Source organism: Cryptomeria japonica, chromosome 4 (assembly GCF_030272615.1).
Source record: "Cryptomeria japonica chromosome 4, Sugi_1.0, whole genome shotgun sequence".
Taxonomy (NCBI): Eukaryota; Viridiplantae; Streptophyta; class Pinopsida; order Cupressales; family Cupressaceae; genus Cryptomeria; species Cryptomeria japonica.
The window spans coordinates 182,534,469-182,554,299 of NC_081408.1; the positions used below are offsets into that span (position 1 = coordinate 182,534,469).

At 36.2% G+C, this 19,831-nt stretch overlaps 1 protein-coding gene across 1 annotated transcript; it reads right to left on the bottom strand.

The window, feature by feature from the left end:
• Positions 1–4,020: 4,020 nt before the first annotated feature.
• LOC131028110 (germin-like protein 1-1) lies at positions 4,021–4,652 on the bottom strand. The gene is made up of 2 exons (XM_059218998.1): positions 4,437–4,652; positions 4,021–4,305 (listed from the first exon to the last, which is right to left on the bottom strand). Exons 1-2 carry the CDS (start codon positions 4,650–4,652, stop codon positions 4,021–4,023), a joined length of 501 nt encoding a protein of 166 aa, XP_059074981.1.
• Positions 4,653–19,831: the final 15,179 nt, after the last annotated feature.

Here is a 19,831-nt window from a genome sequence, read left to right on the forward strand (position 1 = left end):
AGTTGAGAACCGACAGGAATCAAATGGTAGATATTTGACTAAGTTATTAAGATCGGTGGTGGATAGAAGCAATGCAACAGAGAGAGAACCAACAAAGAGGGAACCGACAAAGAGGGAACCAACAGAGAAGGAGAAGAGGCTAAACCAATAAGGTTGCATCAGGAGATAAGGCTGCAATAGTGAGTGGGTGAGCAGAGAACTGACAGTGAACTGGATAGAAGATCTGGTGGAGTGATTTTCAGAAGGGTTACAAAGTTAATTTGTAACAAGGCTACTAATTTTGTAATAGATTAGTTTTATTGAAGATCAATGAGTTGGAGCTCGATGCAGGGGTTGGTGCTCCTTGGGTTGGTTCCTTAAATCAAGGCTTGTATCTCCTTGGGTTGGTGCCCTAAATCAAGGGTTGGTGCTCCTTGGGTGGGTGCCCTAAATCAGGGGTTGGTGCTCCTTTGGTTGGTACCCTAAATATTGTAACTGAAGTGTTTCATTGTGAGGCTGGATTGGATCAGTAGACTCCAACAACATTTCTCACTGAGGTTTTTTCCATCTTGGCTTTTCCTTGTATATATTGGGGTTATGAGATTTGCCTTTGTGTGGTTGCATTGTGTTGTCTTTTTTTATCTTACCGATAGGATAGCTTGGAATTAGGATTGATAACCGGTAATCACTCTTAGTATTAATAGGTTAAGGAATTGAAAACCATTGCTTTACACCCCCCACCTTCTCAGTGGCATCTTGTGTCTAACAAAGGTATTAGCATAAAATATAAACTCTGTGCATTTAGGCATGGAATATTATATGTGGTATCTTTGATGTGATTTCCGATAATGTAATTAAATCTAGGAGCCACAAGAACAACGAGAAATGCATACGTAATGCTAATGTTGTGTGATATCCACATGTAACCACGTCAAACGCTAATGGTGTGTGCTATCTTTAGTAAAAATACTTTCAGATACTTATCTTTAGTTCTATTTAAGAGTGCAAACAAAGAAGGAAACACACACACACAATACATAACGACACCTTGTTGGTTTCATTACCTTATATAGACTTTGTATTATATCCATTATAAATATTTACTTAATGCTTATATTTACATATGCTAAATGTAGTAAGCTTCCTGATTATAATTAAATAAAGATGACTAAAAATGTCGGGGAAGTTTATTGATAAATCTTGGATACCCATACCATTTCGCATAGACACATTTCAATTTTAAAAATTGTCTCTAGATACAACCATATTAAAAAATTTGAATAATTTGATTCAAAGTTGGATACATTGATTTATGCTACCTATCTACCCATTATAGATATTCCTATACGCTTATCCATTATCCCATCTATACATTTCAATACCTTTATCCAGATACCCCATTCACTTATTTGTTAGACTTTCCCACTCACACATTTATAGACAGATTCTATTCAGATCCATTTAGCCTATTTTTCATGTATCAAGATATGTATGTGGATATAGAATTGTTATTTCTAATTTTATTTTTTTTAATATGAATTTAACTAACTCTCATTTATAAAATTTTCAGTAATGATTGAGAAAACACAAGTTCACATCATATATTGCTATGTCATATGTAGTATTTAAAGGTATTCAACACATTCATTTTAGAAATCTAAAAATCATAAGTCCTCTCTCATCTTAAGGACTGAAAATATTTAGGTTTGGTACACTAAAAGGAAAGCACGTCTATATAATCATCCTAGAAATATTTACATGATTGAAAATGTTATTTTAAATCTTATATACATACATTTTAATGAGTTGACTTAGGAAAAAATATCTCCTTACAACACAATGACAACCATTTCAAGATCTTTATAAACACTACAAGATTTTAAATATTACACAAGATATCATATAAAAAAGTACTTATTGAACAAAATAAAGAAAAAAAAATGCAATTTTTAGAATACAAGTTTATAAGAGAAGATTCATTATTGCAAATTTATCTTAATCCATCAACTCATTTCGTAATAAAGCCAAAATAATACTCCGATTCTAAGGGGAATGGATAGACTATCATCGTAGATTTACATCTCAAAATATTGATATTATTTTGTTGTTCTAAATTGCATTATATTATCCACCCACAATGACAAACACTCATTATTATTGCCCTTACTTTTCTAAAATAATTGTTATTAATCAATCTATTATGAATCTTAAACACCATCATTAATTAATCTTTGTCATTAATGCTTATACATATGAATATCACTTTAATATCCTTAAAGAAAAACTTACTTTCTTTTGGACAATGATTTATGATAAAACATCCAATATCACAATAATTTTGATAAAAATAGAAATACAGTTACATTTCAAATATGAAAATGCAGTTATAAATTAAGAATAGGAATACGATAAATCGTATAGACCACTTAGATGTACAAATCATTAGCTTAGAAAAGAATTAATGTCTTAAAGTGACTACATTATTTATTTAGTTTGACCTCAAAGTAGGATGAGGCTCTTATTGGTTGTAACCTGAATAACAACTGCCAATAAAAAAAATATATCAAATTGAGTAATAATAGTCTAAGAGAGACAAGATGGCATCCTCTATCAATAGAATTAGAGAAATCATTGGAATAAGCATTTAATTATAGAGAAATTATTGAAACAAGTGGTAAAATATAATTGTCTATGTACAAAGATAATTTGGTCTACTCAATGAAATGAGTGTGGTTAGATTTTCGTTTGGATGAAACACGTGAATTTCACAACTTTGTATAGGATAAATGAATCTTAAACACCACCATTAATTAATCTTTGTTAATGATGCTTATACATGTGAACATCACTGGAATATCCTTTTAGAGAAAAACGTTCTTTCTTTTGGACAACTATTTATGATGAGGAATATCTTAAAACATCCAATATCACAGTTGAGTGATAGAACCTGGTTATTAAATTATTTTCATCATAGTTCGATGTGGCTATCAGAAAGATTAATAGACTTGAGGTTGTGGCTAAAGCTAGTACTAGAGCAGACAAATCGACTATGGAAGAGAAAGACAAACAGGTATGAGAAGTTGTGAGCAATATGACTGGTGAATTAGAGAATTGGGATTAAGTTGAGGTGATGTTGAATGATCTTAGTAAGAAGTTGCTTCAAAGAAATGAGAACAAGGTTGTAATGGAGCTGAAGGAAAGCCAAGAGATCCTTAAGCAGAAAATTCAGAAGATGTTCAGGAGAAGCTAGGAGATGGTGCTAAAGAATTCGACTTCCCTATCGGGTATTTAGGAGGAAATTGACTGCAAGAAAGCTAAGCGAAAGAGACATGCTCTTTCCCCCTCTACTTCGATGGAGCCCCCTACCTTTATGGTTAAAGATGCTCCAGATTCTACTACTAAGAAGTCTTCTAAGGACTCTAACAAAAAAATCTCTTTCCCTAATAAATTTTTAGGTCTCTGTAATGATTGGCAAGAGGGTAATGCCTCTTCTAGTAGACCATCTCTTTGTGTCTTTGGTGGTTGGTTAGTTTATTTTTTGTTTTTGTTTACTGGTTTTGTCCCTGGTCTTGATCTAGTGCTTGGTGGTACCTTGCTGGTTTTTGGTGTTTTGTCTTTATCTACGTGTGTATTTCTTATGTGCCCTAGATGGCACTTTTCTATACGTATGTAATGGTACTGACCTAACCTGCTTTTTATTAATCAGAATATCCAATATCACAATAATTTTGATAAAAATTAGAAATACAGTAATTATAAATGAAGAATAGAAATGCAATAAATCATATAGACCACTTGGACGCACATATCATTATCTTAGAAAAGAATTAATGTCTTTAATTCTACTGATTCAGCCTTACAAAAGTAACTAAAGTATTTATTCAGTTTGGCCTCAAAGTAGGATGATGCTCTTATTGGTTGCAACGTCAAAACAACTGACGATAAAGAAATATATCAAATTGAGTAATAACAGTCTAAGAGAGACAAGGTGGCGTCTTCTATCAAGAGAATCGCATACCAATTTAGAACAACAATAACGGATTAATACCCTACAGGTGCAGGTGCAGGTGCAGAGCCTTGTCCAGAAATCAACTCCTTGATCTGTTTTTTATTGACCTTAAATGCCTTGGCCAACACATCTTGAGGAATGGGAGGATTCTCTCTGAAGACGGAAGATGCAACCACTTCAACACCAGGAAACTGGCTATTAAAAGTAGTAATTGTACTAGCATATGATGCCTTGCAATTTTGCTGAAAATGCACTAAGCCCCTTGGAATCACAAACACATCTCCCTTCTCCAGCTTTTGTGAGAACACATTATCGTGCTGATAAAACCAACAAAAATAGTGCCCTCCATTACATATATGATCTCGGTAACACGAGGATGAATATGTGGGCGATTCAAACCACCAAGGGCAGTTTCTCCATGGTTAATTGATATGCCCAGTGTATTTACTCGGGGGAAATTTGCCACATTACTTGCGGTGATATTGAACCCTAAATTGTTGTTGGTTGAGAGTGGATTAGATAATCCCCTAAACAAGAAATCTGATGCTTTCACCGCCTTTGGGTCTTTGCACACAAAACCGTTAACATTCACATTACCTTGAATAGTATCGGCCACACAGAAATCCTGCAGAGGATCTGGGTCTGATGCATTAATGACAACCATTATGGAAAGCCATAAAATGCAGCTCAGGGAAACTTTGGTCATTGTTTTGGAAGTTTTCATTTCTAATTAACTCTGAATGTTGTATAATATAAGTGTTGGAAAAGTGCCTCAAATTCACTTGACCTTTTGTTCATGCTGATCGACGCAACCTCTACCGATTGAGCCGCATTGCTTGTTCATCGGGGTAGAGTAACCTCTACCAATGGAGCCACATTGCTTGTTCATTGGGGATCGGAGTAGCGTGATGGAGGTCTATCCGATAGCAGGCATTATGCTGATGAAGTCTCCTATTGGCGATCGGAGTAACCTCTATCAATGGAGCCACATTACTTATTCATCAGGTATCAAAATAAGTCAAAACTGGTCTTGCCGATAGAGGGAGTTCTCCCGATGAGCGGTTACTTACCACAAGTGTCCACATGGGTCAATGGTCAAAGGTTTTATCGTGCAGACAGTTAATGTGGTTGCACCAATGTATAAGAATACAAACCGATTTGCCTCCTAGTGAATATGGGATAACACGTTCTCACGAATTTATGAACGAACAGATGGTTGAGCTTCTCGACAGTTGAACAAACAGATAGGGGTTGTTTCCGAAGTATATGTTCCGAGAGGGAACCAAAATAGGATAGGGGCTATTTTTGCTGTGTTCTGCATTTTTGAATGGCATACTGGTTTTGTTCTATTATTCTGTGAAAAGATTTCTAAGAATGAATATCTGGAAGCAAAGATCTCAAACTTTATTGTAATCATATGTTTACTGAAATAAAGTGATCTCTTTTAGGTGGTGGGCTTTTTCCGGTAAGGGTTTTCCCATGTAACTATTGTGTTCTTTCTCTATCATGTTTTGTATGTTTGGTTTTTTATCCATTTGTTTGTGTACATCTTTACATTCTATAAATTGAATTTAATACATACTTTCTTTATTTCCCTGCAAGTGGACATTAGGAGAGCATCTTTTGTATTGTGCTTTCCTTACAAGTGGTATCAGAGCTTGGCCAGTTGTGTTATCCTTGTTGGGTAGGGTCAATTTTTGTGTCAATTTTGTTTCAGTGAGAGTCTAGCAGAGAGTCTACTTGTTCTATTTGTAGATTGAGATGACGAGCACTTCTGGGCGAATGGACATTGAGAAGTTCAATGGCTCAAAGTTTGAGTTGTGGAAACTTAAAGTTGAAGATTTGCTAGTTGACCGTGATCTTTGGGTTGCTATGTCTGGACATAAACCTTCAAGCATGAAGCAAGAGGATTGGGACTTAGCAGAGTGAAGGCCAGAGGACTGATAAGATTAAGCCTTGCAGATTCTATTTTATTGAACAATCATGAGGAGAAGATTGCTTGTCTTCTGTGGAAGAAATTGGGAGATATTTTTCAGGGCAAATCCTTGGTGAATAAACTTTTCTTGAGAAAAAAGTTGTACTCTTTGAAGATGGATGGAGGGATGTTTGTAGAAGATCATTTGAATGCTTATAACGTGGTCCTTGCATAGTTAACTTATGTGGGAGATACAATTACAGAAGAAGACCGTTGTATGATGTTGTTGTGTTCGCTGCCTGACACGTGGGACCACTTGATAATGACCATTGGGAGTACAGCTGCCAAGTTTAAAATGGATGAGGTGGTTTCTTCTCTTTTGTTAGAAGAGATGAGAAGGAAATCTTCTGAGGTGGCTGAAAAGGATCTCTTTGTTCGAGGCAGGTCAAAGGAGAAAGACAAAAAGAAGGACAAAAAGTTCAAATCCAAGTGACAAGAGAGGTCAAAGTCTCCTGGAAAGAAGGCCAAGGTGAAATGTTGGCGCTGTGGACAGAAAGGCTATATCCGAAAGGATTGCAAAGAGGAGAAGAAGAAGAAGAAGAAGAAGAAGAAGAAGAAGACTTCTGATACTGAGTCTTTTTAGAGTGATGCAGATGCCTTTGTAACAACTCTGGCAGTACCTACATCTAATGATGTATGGTTGGTTGATTTAGGGGCATCATTCCACATGACATCTCACAAAGAATGGTTCTCAAAGTATGAACCGTATGCTAGTGGAAAGGTGTTCCTAGCAAGTGATTCAACACTAGAGATCATAGGGAGAGGTAGAGTAAGAATCCAATTCCCTGATGGTAGAATAAAGGGAATCGATGGAGTTCTTCATATACCAGGTTTGGCTAGAAATATACCCTCTGTTAGTAAGTTGAATGATGTTGGAGTTCATGTAACTTTTGTGTCCGGTAGTTGTAAGATGACTAGAGAGTCTATTGTATTGGCTAAGGGTGAACACTTTGGAACTCTGTATAAGTTAAATGCTAAACCTATGTGTTGTTATAATGTCTCTATAAAATCTGAAAAAACTACTGTGTTAACACATGATGTAAATTCAATGGAAGTTAAACTTCCTATAGAGAAAACAATGTTATGGCATCATAGGCTCGGTCACATTGGAGAGAAGGGTTTAAAATCTTTGAAAAATAAAAATCTAGTATAGGGACTTGATGATTGTAATTTTGAGTTCGAATTTTGTGAACACTGCATATATGGAAAGCAACATTGTGTCACTTTTTATTCTATTCCTCATAGATCATCTGGTTTGCTGGATTATATTCACTTTGATGCATTTGGTCTAGTAAATATTCCTTCATTATCAAAGTCTAGATATTATGTTTCTTTCATAGATGATTATTCAAGAAGGGCATTTGTATATTTTTTGAAAAGTAAATCATAAGTGTTCACTCGGTTTAAGGAGTTGAAAAATTTGGTTGAAAATCAGACTAGCAAGACAATTAAATGCTTAAGGACTGATAATGGTGGTGAGTTCTATTCTACAGAATTTGAACAGTTTTGCAAAGATCATGGAATAAAGAGGCATATGACTACACCTTATACTCCACAGGAAAATGGAGTTGCTGAAAGGTTGAATCTATCTCTGATGGAGAAAGAAAGAAGCATGTTGAGTAGTACTGGTCTGGAACAAAAATGTTGGGCTGAAGCTGTTGCTAGAACATATTACCTGCTGAATCATTCTCCTACTTCAACATTGGTAGACAAGACACCTATGGGAGAATGGTCTGGTAAGAAGCCTTCTTTAAGACACATTCATGTTTTTGGTTCAGAGGCATATGCACATGTGCCTAAAGTAAATAGATCTAAGTTGGATAACAAAGCAGTCAAATGTATTTTCATCGGCTATGGCATTGGTGTGAATGGATACAAGCTTTAGAATCCTATGAGTGGAAAGGTTGTGTACAATAGAACTATAATTTTCTGTGAGCTAAAACCTATGTCAATAGATCGACAAACAGAAAAGAAAGAAAAAGATGTGGTTGAAATTCCACTAGGAAAGGAAGTATAAACTCCAAATGTACCTGAAAATGTAGAGAGTTCAAGTAGCTCTGAAATATTCAGAAGAAGAACATGATGATGAACCTCATGTTGGATCTTGTGAAGTGTCACCACAGGTAGAAAGGAGACCCACATGAGAGAGACGACAACCTAATAGGTACGGTTATTCACCATAAAGGTTTAACTACTCAATGTTGAATGTTAATTGTGCCTATGATTTGCTTATGGATGCTGATGAGCTTAAGACTATGAAAGAGGCTATCAACATGTCTAATTCAGATTCTTGGTTGGAATCCATGAATGATGAAATGACATCATTGGAAAAGAATGGAACCTAGGATCTGGTACCATTGCCTAAAGGCAGGAAGCCTGTGGGTTGTAAGTGGGTATTTAAGAAGAAGTATGGTCTAGATGGCAGCGTTGATAAGTACAAGGTGAGATTGGTTGCGAAGGGGTACTCTCAAAAGGAAGGTATTGACTATGGAGAAATATTCTCTCCTATATCTAAGTTGACATCTATTAGATTTGTTTTGTCACTCATAGCAGCGTATGATTGGGAAGTTGAGCAGATGGATGTGAACACAACTTTTTTTCATGGTGATCTTGAAGAAGAAATTTATATGTCCCAGCTACAGCACTTTGTGGAAAAAGGTAAAGAACATTTGGTATGTAAACTCAAAAAGTCTATGGTTTGAAACAATCTTCTAGAATGTGGTATCAGAAATATGATACCTATGTATTATCTTTAGGATTTGTGAGATCTAAAGATGATCACTGTGTGTACTACAAAGATGAAGGTGATAGGATTCTTATCATTTCTTTGTACATAGATGACATGTTATTCATTGGAAATGGTAAAAGTATGATCTCAGATTTGAAATCTCAGTTGTCCTTGAAATTTGAAATGAAAGACTTGGAGGCAAAAAAGTACATTCTAGGAATGGAAATTAAAAGGGACAGTTCTAAGAGAAAGCTTTGGCTTAGTTAGAGCAAATATATTACTAATGTTCTCAACAGGTTTAATATGTCTGATTGTAAACAACAAGTTGTCCGGATCCCATAGGGAACAAAGTTATATGTGCATGACAGTCCCAAATCTCAAAAGGAGATTGATGACATGAAGGATGTACCGTATGCAAGTGCTATTGGCAGTCTTATGTATGTGATGGTTTGTACCAGACCAGACATTTCCCAACCAGTGGGAGTACTTAGTAGATTTATGGAAAATCTAGGAAGGTTGCATTGGGATGTTGTGAAGAGAGTGTTTAGATACTTGAGAGGTACTTCTCAGTATGCTCTGTGTTACCATGGACATTTGGTTGGATCATAGAGGACTATCATCATTCAAGGATATGTGAATTCTGATTGGGCAGGGGACATTGACAGCAGGAGATCCACCAATGGATATATATTCATGTTGAATAGTGGTGCTATCAGTTGGATGAGAAAGCGACAACGTATAGTCACTTTGTCCACTACAAAGGTAGAATACATGGCTGCCACACATGCTTGTAAAGAAGTTGTTTGGCTTAGGCATTTGAGTTCTGATATTGTTTTTGATGCAGAGCAAATTGAAATTTGTTGTGATAGTCAAAGTGCCATTTGTTTGGCAAAGAATCCTACATTCCATGCCAGTTCTAAACATATTGATGTCCAATATCATTTTGTTTGTGACATGGTGGAAGATGGAAAAGTAAATCTGAACAAGGTAGACACTCTGGAAAATGTTGCAGATGCCTTAACGAAACCAGTAAGTACTTACAAGTACAAGTGGTGTTCTAACTCTATGGGTCTTAGTACCCATGGTTCTTAGTAACATATGAAAACATTTAGCAGTCCAGTGAATTCCTTGTCAAGCGAGAGTTTGTTGGAAAAGTGCCTCGAATTCAGTTGACCTTTTGTTCACGCTAATCGATGTAACCTCTACCGATGGAGCCGCATTGCTTGTTCATCGAGGATTGGAGTAGCGTGATGGAGGTCTGTCAGATAGTAGGTGCTATACTGATGAAGTCGTCTATTGGTGATCAGAGTAACCTCTACTGATGGAGCCACATTGCTTGTTCATCGGGGATCATAGTAGCGTGATGGAGGTTTGTCTGAGAGCAGGCCTTACGCTGATGAAGTCGCCTATTGGCAATCGAAGTAACCTCTACCGATGGAGCCACATTACTTATTCATCAGGTATCGGAATAAGTCGAAACTGGTCTTTCCAATAGAGGGAGTTCTCCCGATGAGCGGTTACTTACCACAAGTGTCCACATGGGTCAATGTTCAAAAGTTTTATCATGCAGACAGTTAATGTGGTTGCACCGGTTTATAAGAATATGAACCAACTCGCCTCCTAGTGAATATGGGATAATACATTCTCACGACTTTATGAACGAATAAACGGTTGATCTTCCTGACGGTTGAATGAACAGACAGGGGTCATTTTAGAAGTATATGTTCCCAGAGGGAATCAAAATAGGATAAGGGCTATTTTTGTTGTGTTCTGCATTTTTGAATGGCATACTGGTTTTGTTCTATTAGTATGTGGAAAGATTTCTTAGAGTGAATGTCGGGAAGGAAAGATCTGAAAATTTATTGTAATCATATGTTTACTGAAATAAAGTGATCTCTTTTAGGTGGTGGGTTATTTCTTGTAAGGTTTTTCCCACGTAACTCGTGTTCTTTCTCTGTCATGTTTTGTTTGTTTGGTTTTTTATCCAATTGTTTGTGCACATCTTTAAGTTCTGTAAATTGAATTTAATACTTACTTTCTTTATTTCCCTGCGAATTGACATTAAGAGAGCGTCTTCCGCACTGTGCTTTCCTTACAATAAGGAGAGGAAATCAGAGTTTTATATGATTTGGGCACACCAAAAGCATGCATTTATAGAGAAATTATTGGAATAAGCGGTAAAATATAATTGTCTGTACAAAGATATTGGTTGCCTCAGACTTGTTAAACCCATGATTTGGTATACTCAGTCAAATGAGAGTGGTTAGATTTTCCTCTGGAATGAACACACATATTTGTCAATTGTGTGCAGGATAAATTAATTTGCGAGGACTTTTGGTTTTCTTTTTGGGCTAAAGCTTTATAAATATACAGGCTGATTTGTGTCATAACAAACTAATATGGGATAGAATGAAACAGTTATTTCAGCTAGTTGTATAAAAAACTGAATTTGGTTGACTTTCCTCCAAAATGTAGAGAACTGTGTACACATTCTCGAAAGAAGTTTGTCTAGTATGACAATGTCTAACTAGATTTTCTTGAAAGGCCTTGGTCTAGTATGGCGACTAGTTTCCTTTTTCTTTTATCTTTTCAGAGATTTAAAATCATAGAAGGTGATAACAACTCTATAATGGTAGAATATTTTGTGCAATTAGAAACCTTTTTTTAATTTATAATATTTTTTACTCAATTCAAGTGTAATTTATAATATATTTTAATAGAGTTGGCCTTAATTAGAGTTAGGAATGACTTTAAAATTCTTATGTACCATGAAATTCCTATTTATGCATTATTTTAATGATTTCCTAAATTTCATGTATTTAGTAAAAATATTTTATGAATGGTATGATTTGATCATAACTAGATTGAAAATTAGATTAAGGTAAAATATTAAAATTATTTCTAAATTTATAATGATTGCTTGTATATCTAATATGTTATTTTGTGAGAAAAGGGAAAATATATAATTAATTTAATTAGTTCTAAACACATGTGAGGTGGGAATATGTATTCATGTTTGATTTATATATGTTGAGAAATATTTTTCAAAGGAATGGAGGTAAATTGTTTGATTTGCTAAATGAAAATTTTAGAAATTCAAATTAAATAAAATTACAAAATTATAAAATTATTAAATTACTAAATGGAAAATGGCTTAGCATATTATGCATTCTTTGATTTTGCAAGATTTTTTTCTCACCAAACTCTCTATTGTCATTCTTATGAAAAAATGATTGTGGATGGAATCAAGAATAGATGGTGATGGGGGCATTTTAGGATCAAATATGAATGGGAACGTGATTTCATGTGTTTGGATTCTTCATCTCTTCTCATGTTTTTTATATTGTGTATGATTTGGTTGTGCAAATGAAAAACATGTAAGTGTTAATTTGTTCATTTTTTTATAATACTTAAAGAATTATTATCATTAGAGGAACATAAGATCTTTCTAATGTATAATTGATGAGGATAATGATATATTTCTTGATTATAATCAAACAAGATATCTGTAGTGCATGGTTTTGTACTGTTACTAGCAGAAGCAATAAAATTTTACATGAGGGGTCTAAGAGCTACAAAATTTACAATTGTCGGACCTTTGGAGATTCACAAAATCGTGCAGAAAGTTTGCATCGTTTACTGCTAAATCAGGCGTTGTGGAAGAGATTACAAGTCGATCACTCGTAGGCTCCAAAAACATAAAGGGGTTTTCTTTTGGCTTCCACAAATCCCTGGTTCGAATCCACCCTTTGTAAACACATTCTACCGTTAAAAAAGCATGCAACTGGTTTGAAGTTAGTGAAAGAAGACCCAGAAGGTGAAGGGCATTACAATCAGATTTTGACTGTCGCTTGGCTTCCATCTACTGCAAACACTACTAACACTTCCGCTCTCAACAACATTGCCAGATCTCATCGATATGGTTTTCATCGGTAAAGAAAATCACTTTGGCTAGCCCCTTGAACTGTCTTGCCGAATGTCATTGTCATACTGAAAAACAAACCCTCAACCAGTGCCGGAAGAGGAACGAAAGACATGCTAATAATAATAAGTATGCTTCTTTACAACGGGTTTTGAACCCACGATCTTGGAATTTCAATGGCGGCCCCAAAATTTTTGTAACCAATTTATCAACCAAATGGAGATTCACCAATTTCATCAACCAGCAGAAAAATCTCAGATGACACAAGGAAGAGCGAAGAGTGTGAGAGACACTGCGTAAGCAAAATAGTTTTATCAGGTTCAGGGTTATCAAATAGTCATTGCCGGACAGATCAATTGAAAAAATAGAACATACATTTCCCTTCTGTATCATTTTCGCTTCAAACACAAAAGGCGAAACTAGCAGCGCTGTAAAGGAAATTCTTTTGATAGTTGATAACAGTATTTGGAAGGTCAAATTATATTACGGAAGTTGTATAGAACTGTCTTGCGATCAATATTCTCCCACTCCTACAGATTCTGGGAAGGGTAGATTTCATTGCAGTAAATTTGGTTTTGCGCAATCCAGATCTTTCAGATTTTAAAAGTACTCTGCATGGATGAATCTAGGGTTATTGGCGCGTGGGCTGATGTGGGCTAGGAAGATCAACCACATGTTCCACAGCTGGTCTCCACGAAGGGCAAATGGGTAGATATGGCAGTGCAGAATTGGTTGAAGGAAGACTTACGAAATTTCAAACCGGTCTTCAAGTATTTTCGGGATTTTTTTAGAGGTCCAAGCAATGGAAATTGGCGGAGTATGGATAGATCTGGTGAAGGGCATCAACGATTTTTGGATCGTAGGCATTTTGGTCAAGGCCCACGTCAAAAGTTTATCCCAAATCATTTAAAGGGGCTTCAGGGTAAACGATCTACAGAGCTGGGAGGAAAACCGTCCTATGCAAAAGTTGTGAAGTTTTCATATGTAAATGAAGCAATTAGGGCTTCTCGGCTGAACACTGGTGCAAAGATGATGGACAAACAATCTAACAGTAACCCGCTTGAGTTATCTTCGTCACATCAAAGGGGGGATAAGGTAAGGGAATCTTTGACACCAGGAAAAGATGATAAGGTAAGTGAAAATCAAACTGGCTTTGATTTAGGAGGTGGGTCTTCACAGGTATGGGCTCCTGTTCCATGTATTGATTTACTTGATTCTGTTGTGGATTTGAAAGCTCATTGTTTGCATACACATGCTATTTCTAGGGAAATATAGGGGGATGCAACTAGTTTATCTGAATTTCATCATAAATTGTAGAAAAAGTGGTCTGATATGCGTTATTTTCAATTACTCTTTGCAAATGCATTTATTATTGTTTTCAACTCTTCTTCTATTAGGGATGAAGTTTTAAAATCTTCACATTACTGGTTTGGTAAAAATTTAGTGTTTGTTTCGGCTTGGAAACCATTTTATGTCCCTGCTTGGTCAAGCTTTAAATTAGTTCCTTTCTGGTTTGGCTTGCCCAAATTACCATTTGAATTTATGGACCCAGAGGTTTTGGAACAAATTGGTAATACTTGTGGTTCTTTCTTATCATCAAGATTTGATTTTGTGGAGGGGGAGGTTTTGGTAAAAATTTGTGTCTTGTCTAACCCTAATAATGTTTGCCCTCGAACCTGTATCATTAAATCTCATGAGGGTATCTGGAAACAACCATTAATAAGTTGGAGAAAGACTTTGGTAAAACTTCCTTGCAATTGGATGCTCCTTTGCTTATGGATTTTTTGACTATTCTGGATAAGGCAGAGCATTGCTTGGGTAGTAATGATAATCCATTTCTAGATAAACTATTAGTTAATGGTTCCACTAGGAAACCTCTCGCTACTTTTGAGGTTAACCAGGCTATGTGGGATGTTGGGAAGCGAGAGGTTTATGTTGTGTCTCATGATCCGGAGTCTGTAAGGTTTTTTACAAGTAAGGATAAGACAATAGCTCACCAGAATATTATGGTTTCGGGGGACAACAATGTGGATGATCTACTTCCAAATCTCACTACCTCGAATTCCTTGGATAAGTCACTAAATGATGGTGGTGGGAATCTTGTTTGTCCTGTGAAGTCAAAAGAATACTTAGAAAGTTGTCAGGGGATTGGTCAGATTTTTGCGAAGAATGATGGGGTTGTTTCAGAGTCTAATGTTGGGGTTTCTTCTCTAGGGTGTCCTGATGATGCTATCCTTGCCCAACAAGTCAAAGAATTGGTGTCTAATTCTTTGCAGCATGTTGATGTGGATGTGGATAATAATGCCACCTTAGGAAATAATATTTAGTTGGGGGACATTCCTATTATTGTGCCAAATGAAAATCTGGTTCACCAAGTAAATGATCTTTTTAAAGATCACGAGCATCAGATGGACGAGGACATTATGAATAGTGTTATCTATTCGATTGAGAATGACTTGGGGGGAATTAAATCAACCCTTCCTATTTCTGCATCTGCTAACCCTTTTGAGATTTTGGCCTCATCAGAAGTGGGCACCATAGATAATTTAGCCATGACTTCTCCTAAGTCAAGTAAGAGTTTACCAATTGTTCAAACTACTCTAATTAGGGCTTCATCTATGGTTTCTCCTGGTAGGGGTAGGCCTCCAAAGAATTAGAAGACTCAATTGGAAATTGATGTTGGGATTCAGTAGACTTTGTCTCTTTCTCCTGGTGTTGGGAAAGGGAAGCATTCAGTTTCTCTTGGTGACACTATGAAAGGAAGTGGTAATCCTAAGGGTAAGAGGAGTAAGAGGTCTATTATCAGTCCTCCTGTGACTAGGTCGGGGGCTGTGAAGCGTAATCTTCAAAGTAGTTTTGGAGACGGAAAGTCTTCTTCGTCTAAAGGAAAGAGCAGAGCGTCGGTCTCCCCTCGAGAGCAATGAGAATTATATCTTGGAATGTTAGGGGCTTAAATGCCCCTAACAAGAGGCACTTAATTAAGTCCCAGATGGACTTAGTTAAGTGTGATATTTTCATGTTGCAAGAGACAAAATTGTCAAAGGAGTCTGCTGATTTGGTTTTTTCTTCTTGGAGAAAGTGGGAATTCCTCTCCTCTCCAGCTTGTGGTGTGTCAGGGGGTTTGGCATTGCTTTGGAATAACTATAACATTGAGGCTGATCTAGTTGCTTCTACTGTAAACTGGATGTTGGCCTTTGTTAAAAGCAAGCTTTCGAAGGTTAAGTTTTGGCTTTTTAATATTTATGCTCCTTCTGGTATTCAAAGGAAGACTAAATTATGGAGAGAACTTAAAAGGATTTTCTCCCCTTTAAGGCATGGTCCCTTTATAATCTTTGGGGGGGATTTTAATGCTATCACTGACTTGGGAGAAAAGAAAGGAGGGATTCTTCCTAATAAAAAAATTATGGAAGACTTTGGGATGTTCATTAAGGACATGCGTCTTTTTGATTGTCAGTTTCAGAATGGGATTTTCACATGGACAAATATGCAAAGAGATTTTTCTCAGATTGTGGAAAGGTTGGACCAGTTTTTGTTATTAGATGTTTGGATTGATTTAGAGTTTGAATTTTTTTCCTCTATTCTTCTAGTTTCGGGGTCAGATCATTTTCCAATTTCTCTATCAATTCTGGAAGATAAAGCTCCGTTTAAGTCACCTTTTAAATTTGAAGCTATGTGGTTTATAGATTCTTCCTTTTTGCCTTTGCTCAAAAAATGGTGGATTTCTGCTCCTTATTGCTCTGGATCCCGAATGTTTCAGATTGCTAAGAAGTTGAAATTTTTGAAATTTAATATTAGAGAATGGAATATATTGCATTTTAAGAACATCTTCCAGGAAAAACAGAGGGTTCAAGATATGATTGAATGTATTAATTCACATGTGATTGAACATGGCATGGTGCCTCTTGTTTTTGATGAACTAAAATTGCTAAAAGCAGAGCTTGAAGAAGTTTTGTCCAGAGAAGAAATCTATTGGAGAAAAAAATCGAGGGAGATCTGGCTTTCAGATGGTGATAGAAACACAAAAAAATTTCACTCTTCAACAAAAATTAAGAGAAGTAGAAATAGGATATCTTGTATTGAGTGTCTAAATGGCAAACTTTTAACAAAACAGGAGGATATTGCTTCAGAGGCAGTTAGGTTTTTTAAGTCACTATTGTCTTCGAAGCATGGAGACCTTCATAATAATATTTCTTCTAATATTCTTTCTTTGGTATCTTTGGAAGATAATAAAATGTTGATGTCTCCTTTTTCTTTGGATGAAGTTAAGAATGTTGTTTTTGCAATGAACCCTGATAAGGCTTCGGGACCAGATGGACTTACTCCTTTATTTTTTCAGGAATGTTGGGATTTTGTGGGGAATGATGTTTTATTGGCCCTTGAGGAAGCTAGAAGGAATAGGTCTACTTTGAAAGAGCTTAATACTACAATGATTGCAATTATTCCTAAAAAAGAGGTTACCAAGACATTTGCTGATTTTTGCCCTACTGCTTTATGTAATACTTTGTACAAGATTTTGACCAAGGCTATTTCTTTAAGGTTGGCTAAAATTATACCTAGGATCATTTCTTTAGAACAAGGTGGTTTTGTTCCAGGAAGGGAGACGACAGAGGGAGCTATAGTGGCACATGAGGTTCTGCATTCTAGTTCTATTAAGAGAATCCCGGCCATGATCCTCAAATTAGATATGATGAAAGCATATGATAGAGTAGAATGGGGGGCATTGTGTGTTGTTCTACTTAAATTGGGCTTTTCTAAGGCATGGGTCGAATGGATTCGTGCTTGTATTTCTTCTGCAAGGTTCTCGGTTCTAATTAATGGCTCCCCTTGTGGTTTTTTCTCCTCTTCTAGGGGTTTGAGGTAGGGTGATCCCCTGTCTCCTTTCTTGTTCATTCTTCTAGCTGAAACGTTCAGTTGGGCTATTAGAGCCACTAAGCTAGGAGGGATTTGGAAGGGAATTAGGATTCATAATGTTCCACAAAGCATTTCGCATTGCTTGTTTGCAGATGATACCTTGTTATTTGGTCAGGCCTCTTTAGGTGAGGCAAGAGTGATAAAGGGGATAATACAGAATTATGCATCCTTTTCTAGTCAGAGAGTCAATGTTGATAAGTCAAAGATTTTTTTCCTTCATGCTTCACAATTGGTTCAGGATAGATTGAAGATTTTTTGGGGATTTGCATCTAGAAATCTTCCTTGTTCTTATCTTGGTATACCTTTCTTCATTAAGAAGGATAGAGTTGAGTTTTGGGATAAGATCATTTCAGTTATCTCTAGAAGCATCCTATCCTGGAATCATAGATGGTTATCTTTGGCTGGTAAGATTGTTCTTATTAAGTCTATCCTAAATGTTGTTCCTATTTATCTCATGCCTATTTTTTAGTCTCTGAAAGTGGTTCTTGTTAATTTGCAAGATACTCTTAGGTCCTTCCTTTGGAGTAATAATAAAGAACGTAAGAAGAAACTCCCTCTGGTAGCATGGGATAAAGTTTGTTTGCCTAAAAACCTTGGGGGCATAGGCATTAGGAGTCGGGAAAGTCTAAATTTAGCCTTAGGTGCTAAGTTGGTTTGGAAATTGTATGAGAGACCATTCTCCTTTTGGGCACAAATTATGTTTGCTAAATATTTAAATAATGGACCAAGAGAGTATGTTTTTCAAGTTTCTAATTTACCGTCTGGTTCAGCTATTTGGAATTTTCTATGTAAATGTAGATCAGTGATTTTGCCTCATCTCTCATGGATTGTTCATAATGGTAGAAAGGTCAGGTTTTGGGAGGAAGTTTGGAATGGACATCCCCCTTTGGTGAACTCAAGGGATTGGTCTCCTTTAATTTCCACTCTTTCTTCCCTTTGGGGTGTCGATGTGGTTGATTATTTTGAAATTGAGTATAGTGGAAATCTTAAGGTGGCAAAATGGAAATCAATTGAGTTCTTAGATATTGATCAAAATGTGAAATTGGAATATGAAAAGATGTTGGGGGAGAGAGTAATAATTCTTTTTGATGCTGATGATGAGCTCATCTGGACAAGGAATATCTCTGGTAAGTACACAGTTAAGGATGACTCTAATTCTCTCTTGGTTGCTAAAGATTTATCTACTTGGCCATGCAAGCTATTTTGGCATATGGCTTGCCTCCCAAAGGTTGGTGCTTTTGCTTGGTTAGCAGTGCAGGACAGGGTCCTTACAGGAATGAGGTTGGACAGGTTGGGTATTACTACAATATTTTTTTGTGTCTTTTGTAATAAAAATTTAGAATCCTCTGCACACTTGTTTCTTCACTGTGATTTTGCCTATGCTTGCTGGCAGTGGTTGTTTGAAAAGCTTAATCTATCATTTGTTATTGGTAAGGATCTCCTTTCCCACTTTAGATCCTGGCCTCTCTTGTTTGCCTCATCTTTCTCTGCATGTCTTTGGATTATTTCTCCATCTATTGTGATTTGGAATATTTGGTTAGAGTGTAATAATAGGATTTTTAAACAAACAAGTTCTTCCTTGGATGAGGTTTTATTAAGGATTGAATCTTCCATCTCTGAATTTGCTTTGTCTTTTATCTATAAGAATCTGGAAACCCTTACCTCTTTTTCTCATTGGGATGGTAGGGTAACTCGAGTTTGGAGAATGTTATCAGTCTTACCTTCTCATGGATCTATTTTAAATAAGACTAATGCTATATGTAAAAGAAATTTTGCTTGCTGGAAACATCCTCCACAAGGGCACTTTAAATTGAATTTTGATGGTGCTTCTCATGGAAACCTTGGCCTGGCAGGGGTAGGTATGGTAATTTATGATCTTAAGGTGAGATTTGTTCAGGCTTGTTGTCATGCGATTGGTTTCAAGTCTAACAATTGTGCAGAATTCTTTGCTTTGTTCTTTGGTTTGGATATGGCTATATCTTTGGGAATTAAGGACTTGATAATTGAGGGTGATTCTATGGTTATTATTCAAAGTGTCATGAAAAAGAAGTTGAATTGTTGGCAATTACAATATATACTTGATCATATTTTGCAAAAATTAGATTTTTTTGATTCCTTTTTGATTTCCCACTGTTATAGGGAAGTGAATAAGATTGCAAATTTCTTGGCTAACTTAGCCATTGATAGTGAAGCTAATATGCGGGAGGTAAGTGTGGATGAGATCCCTTCCTCGGTTTTGGAATATTTGAAGTAAAGAAGGGCATAGTTGTATTCTTCATCAACCTCCTTATTTGGTGTGGTTTTTCT

Excerpts from the sequence above, each read along its gene's own strand:
- LOC131028110 (XM_059218998.1), bottom strand. The coding sequence starts at position 4,652 with ATGGTTGTCATTAATGCATCAGACCCAGATCCTCTGCAGGATTTCTGT. Across the intron at positions 4,306-4,436 it reads ATGTGGCAAATTTCCCCCGA|CACGATAATGTGTTCTCACA; the intron begins GTAAATACACTG and ends TGGTTTTATCAG.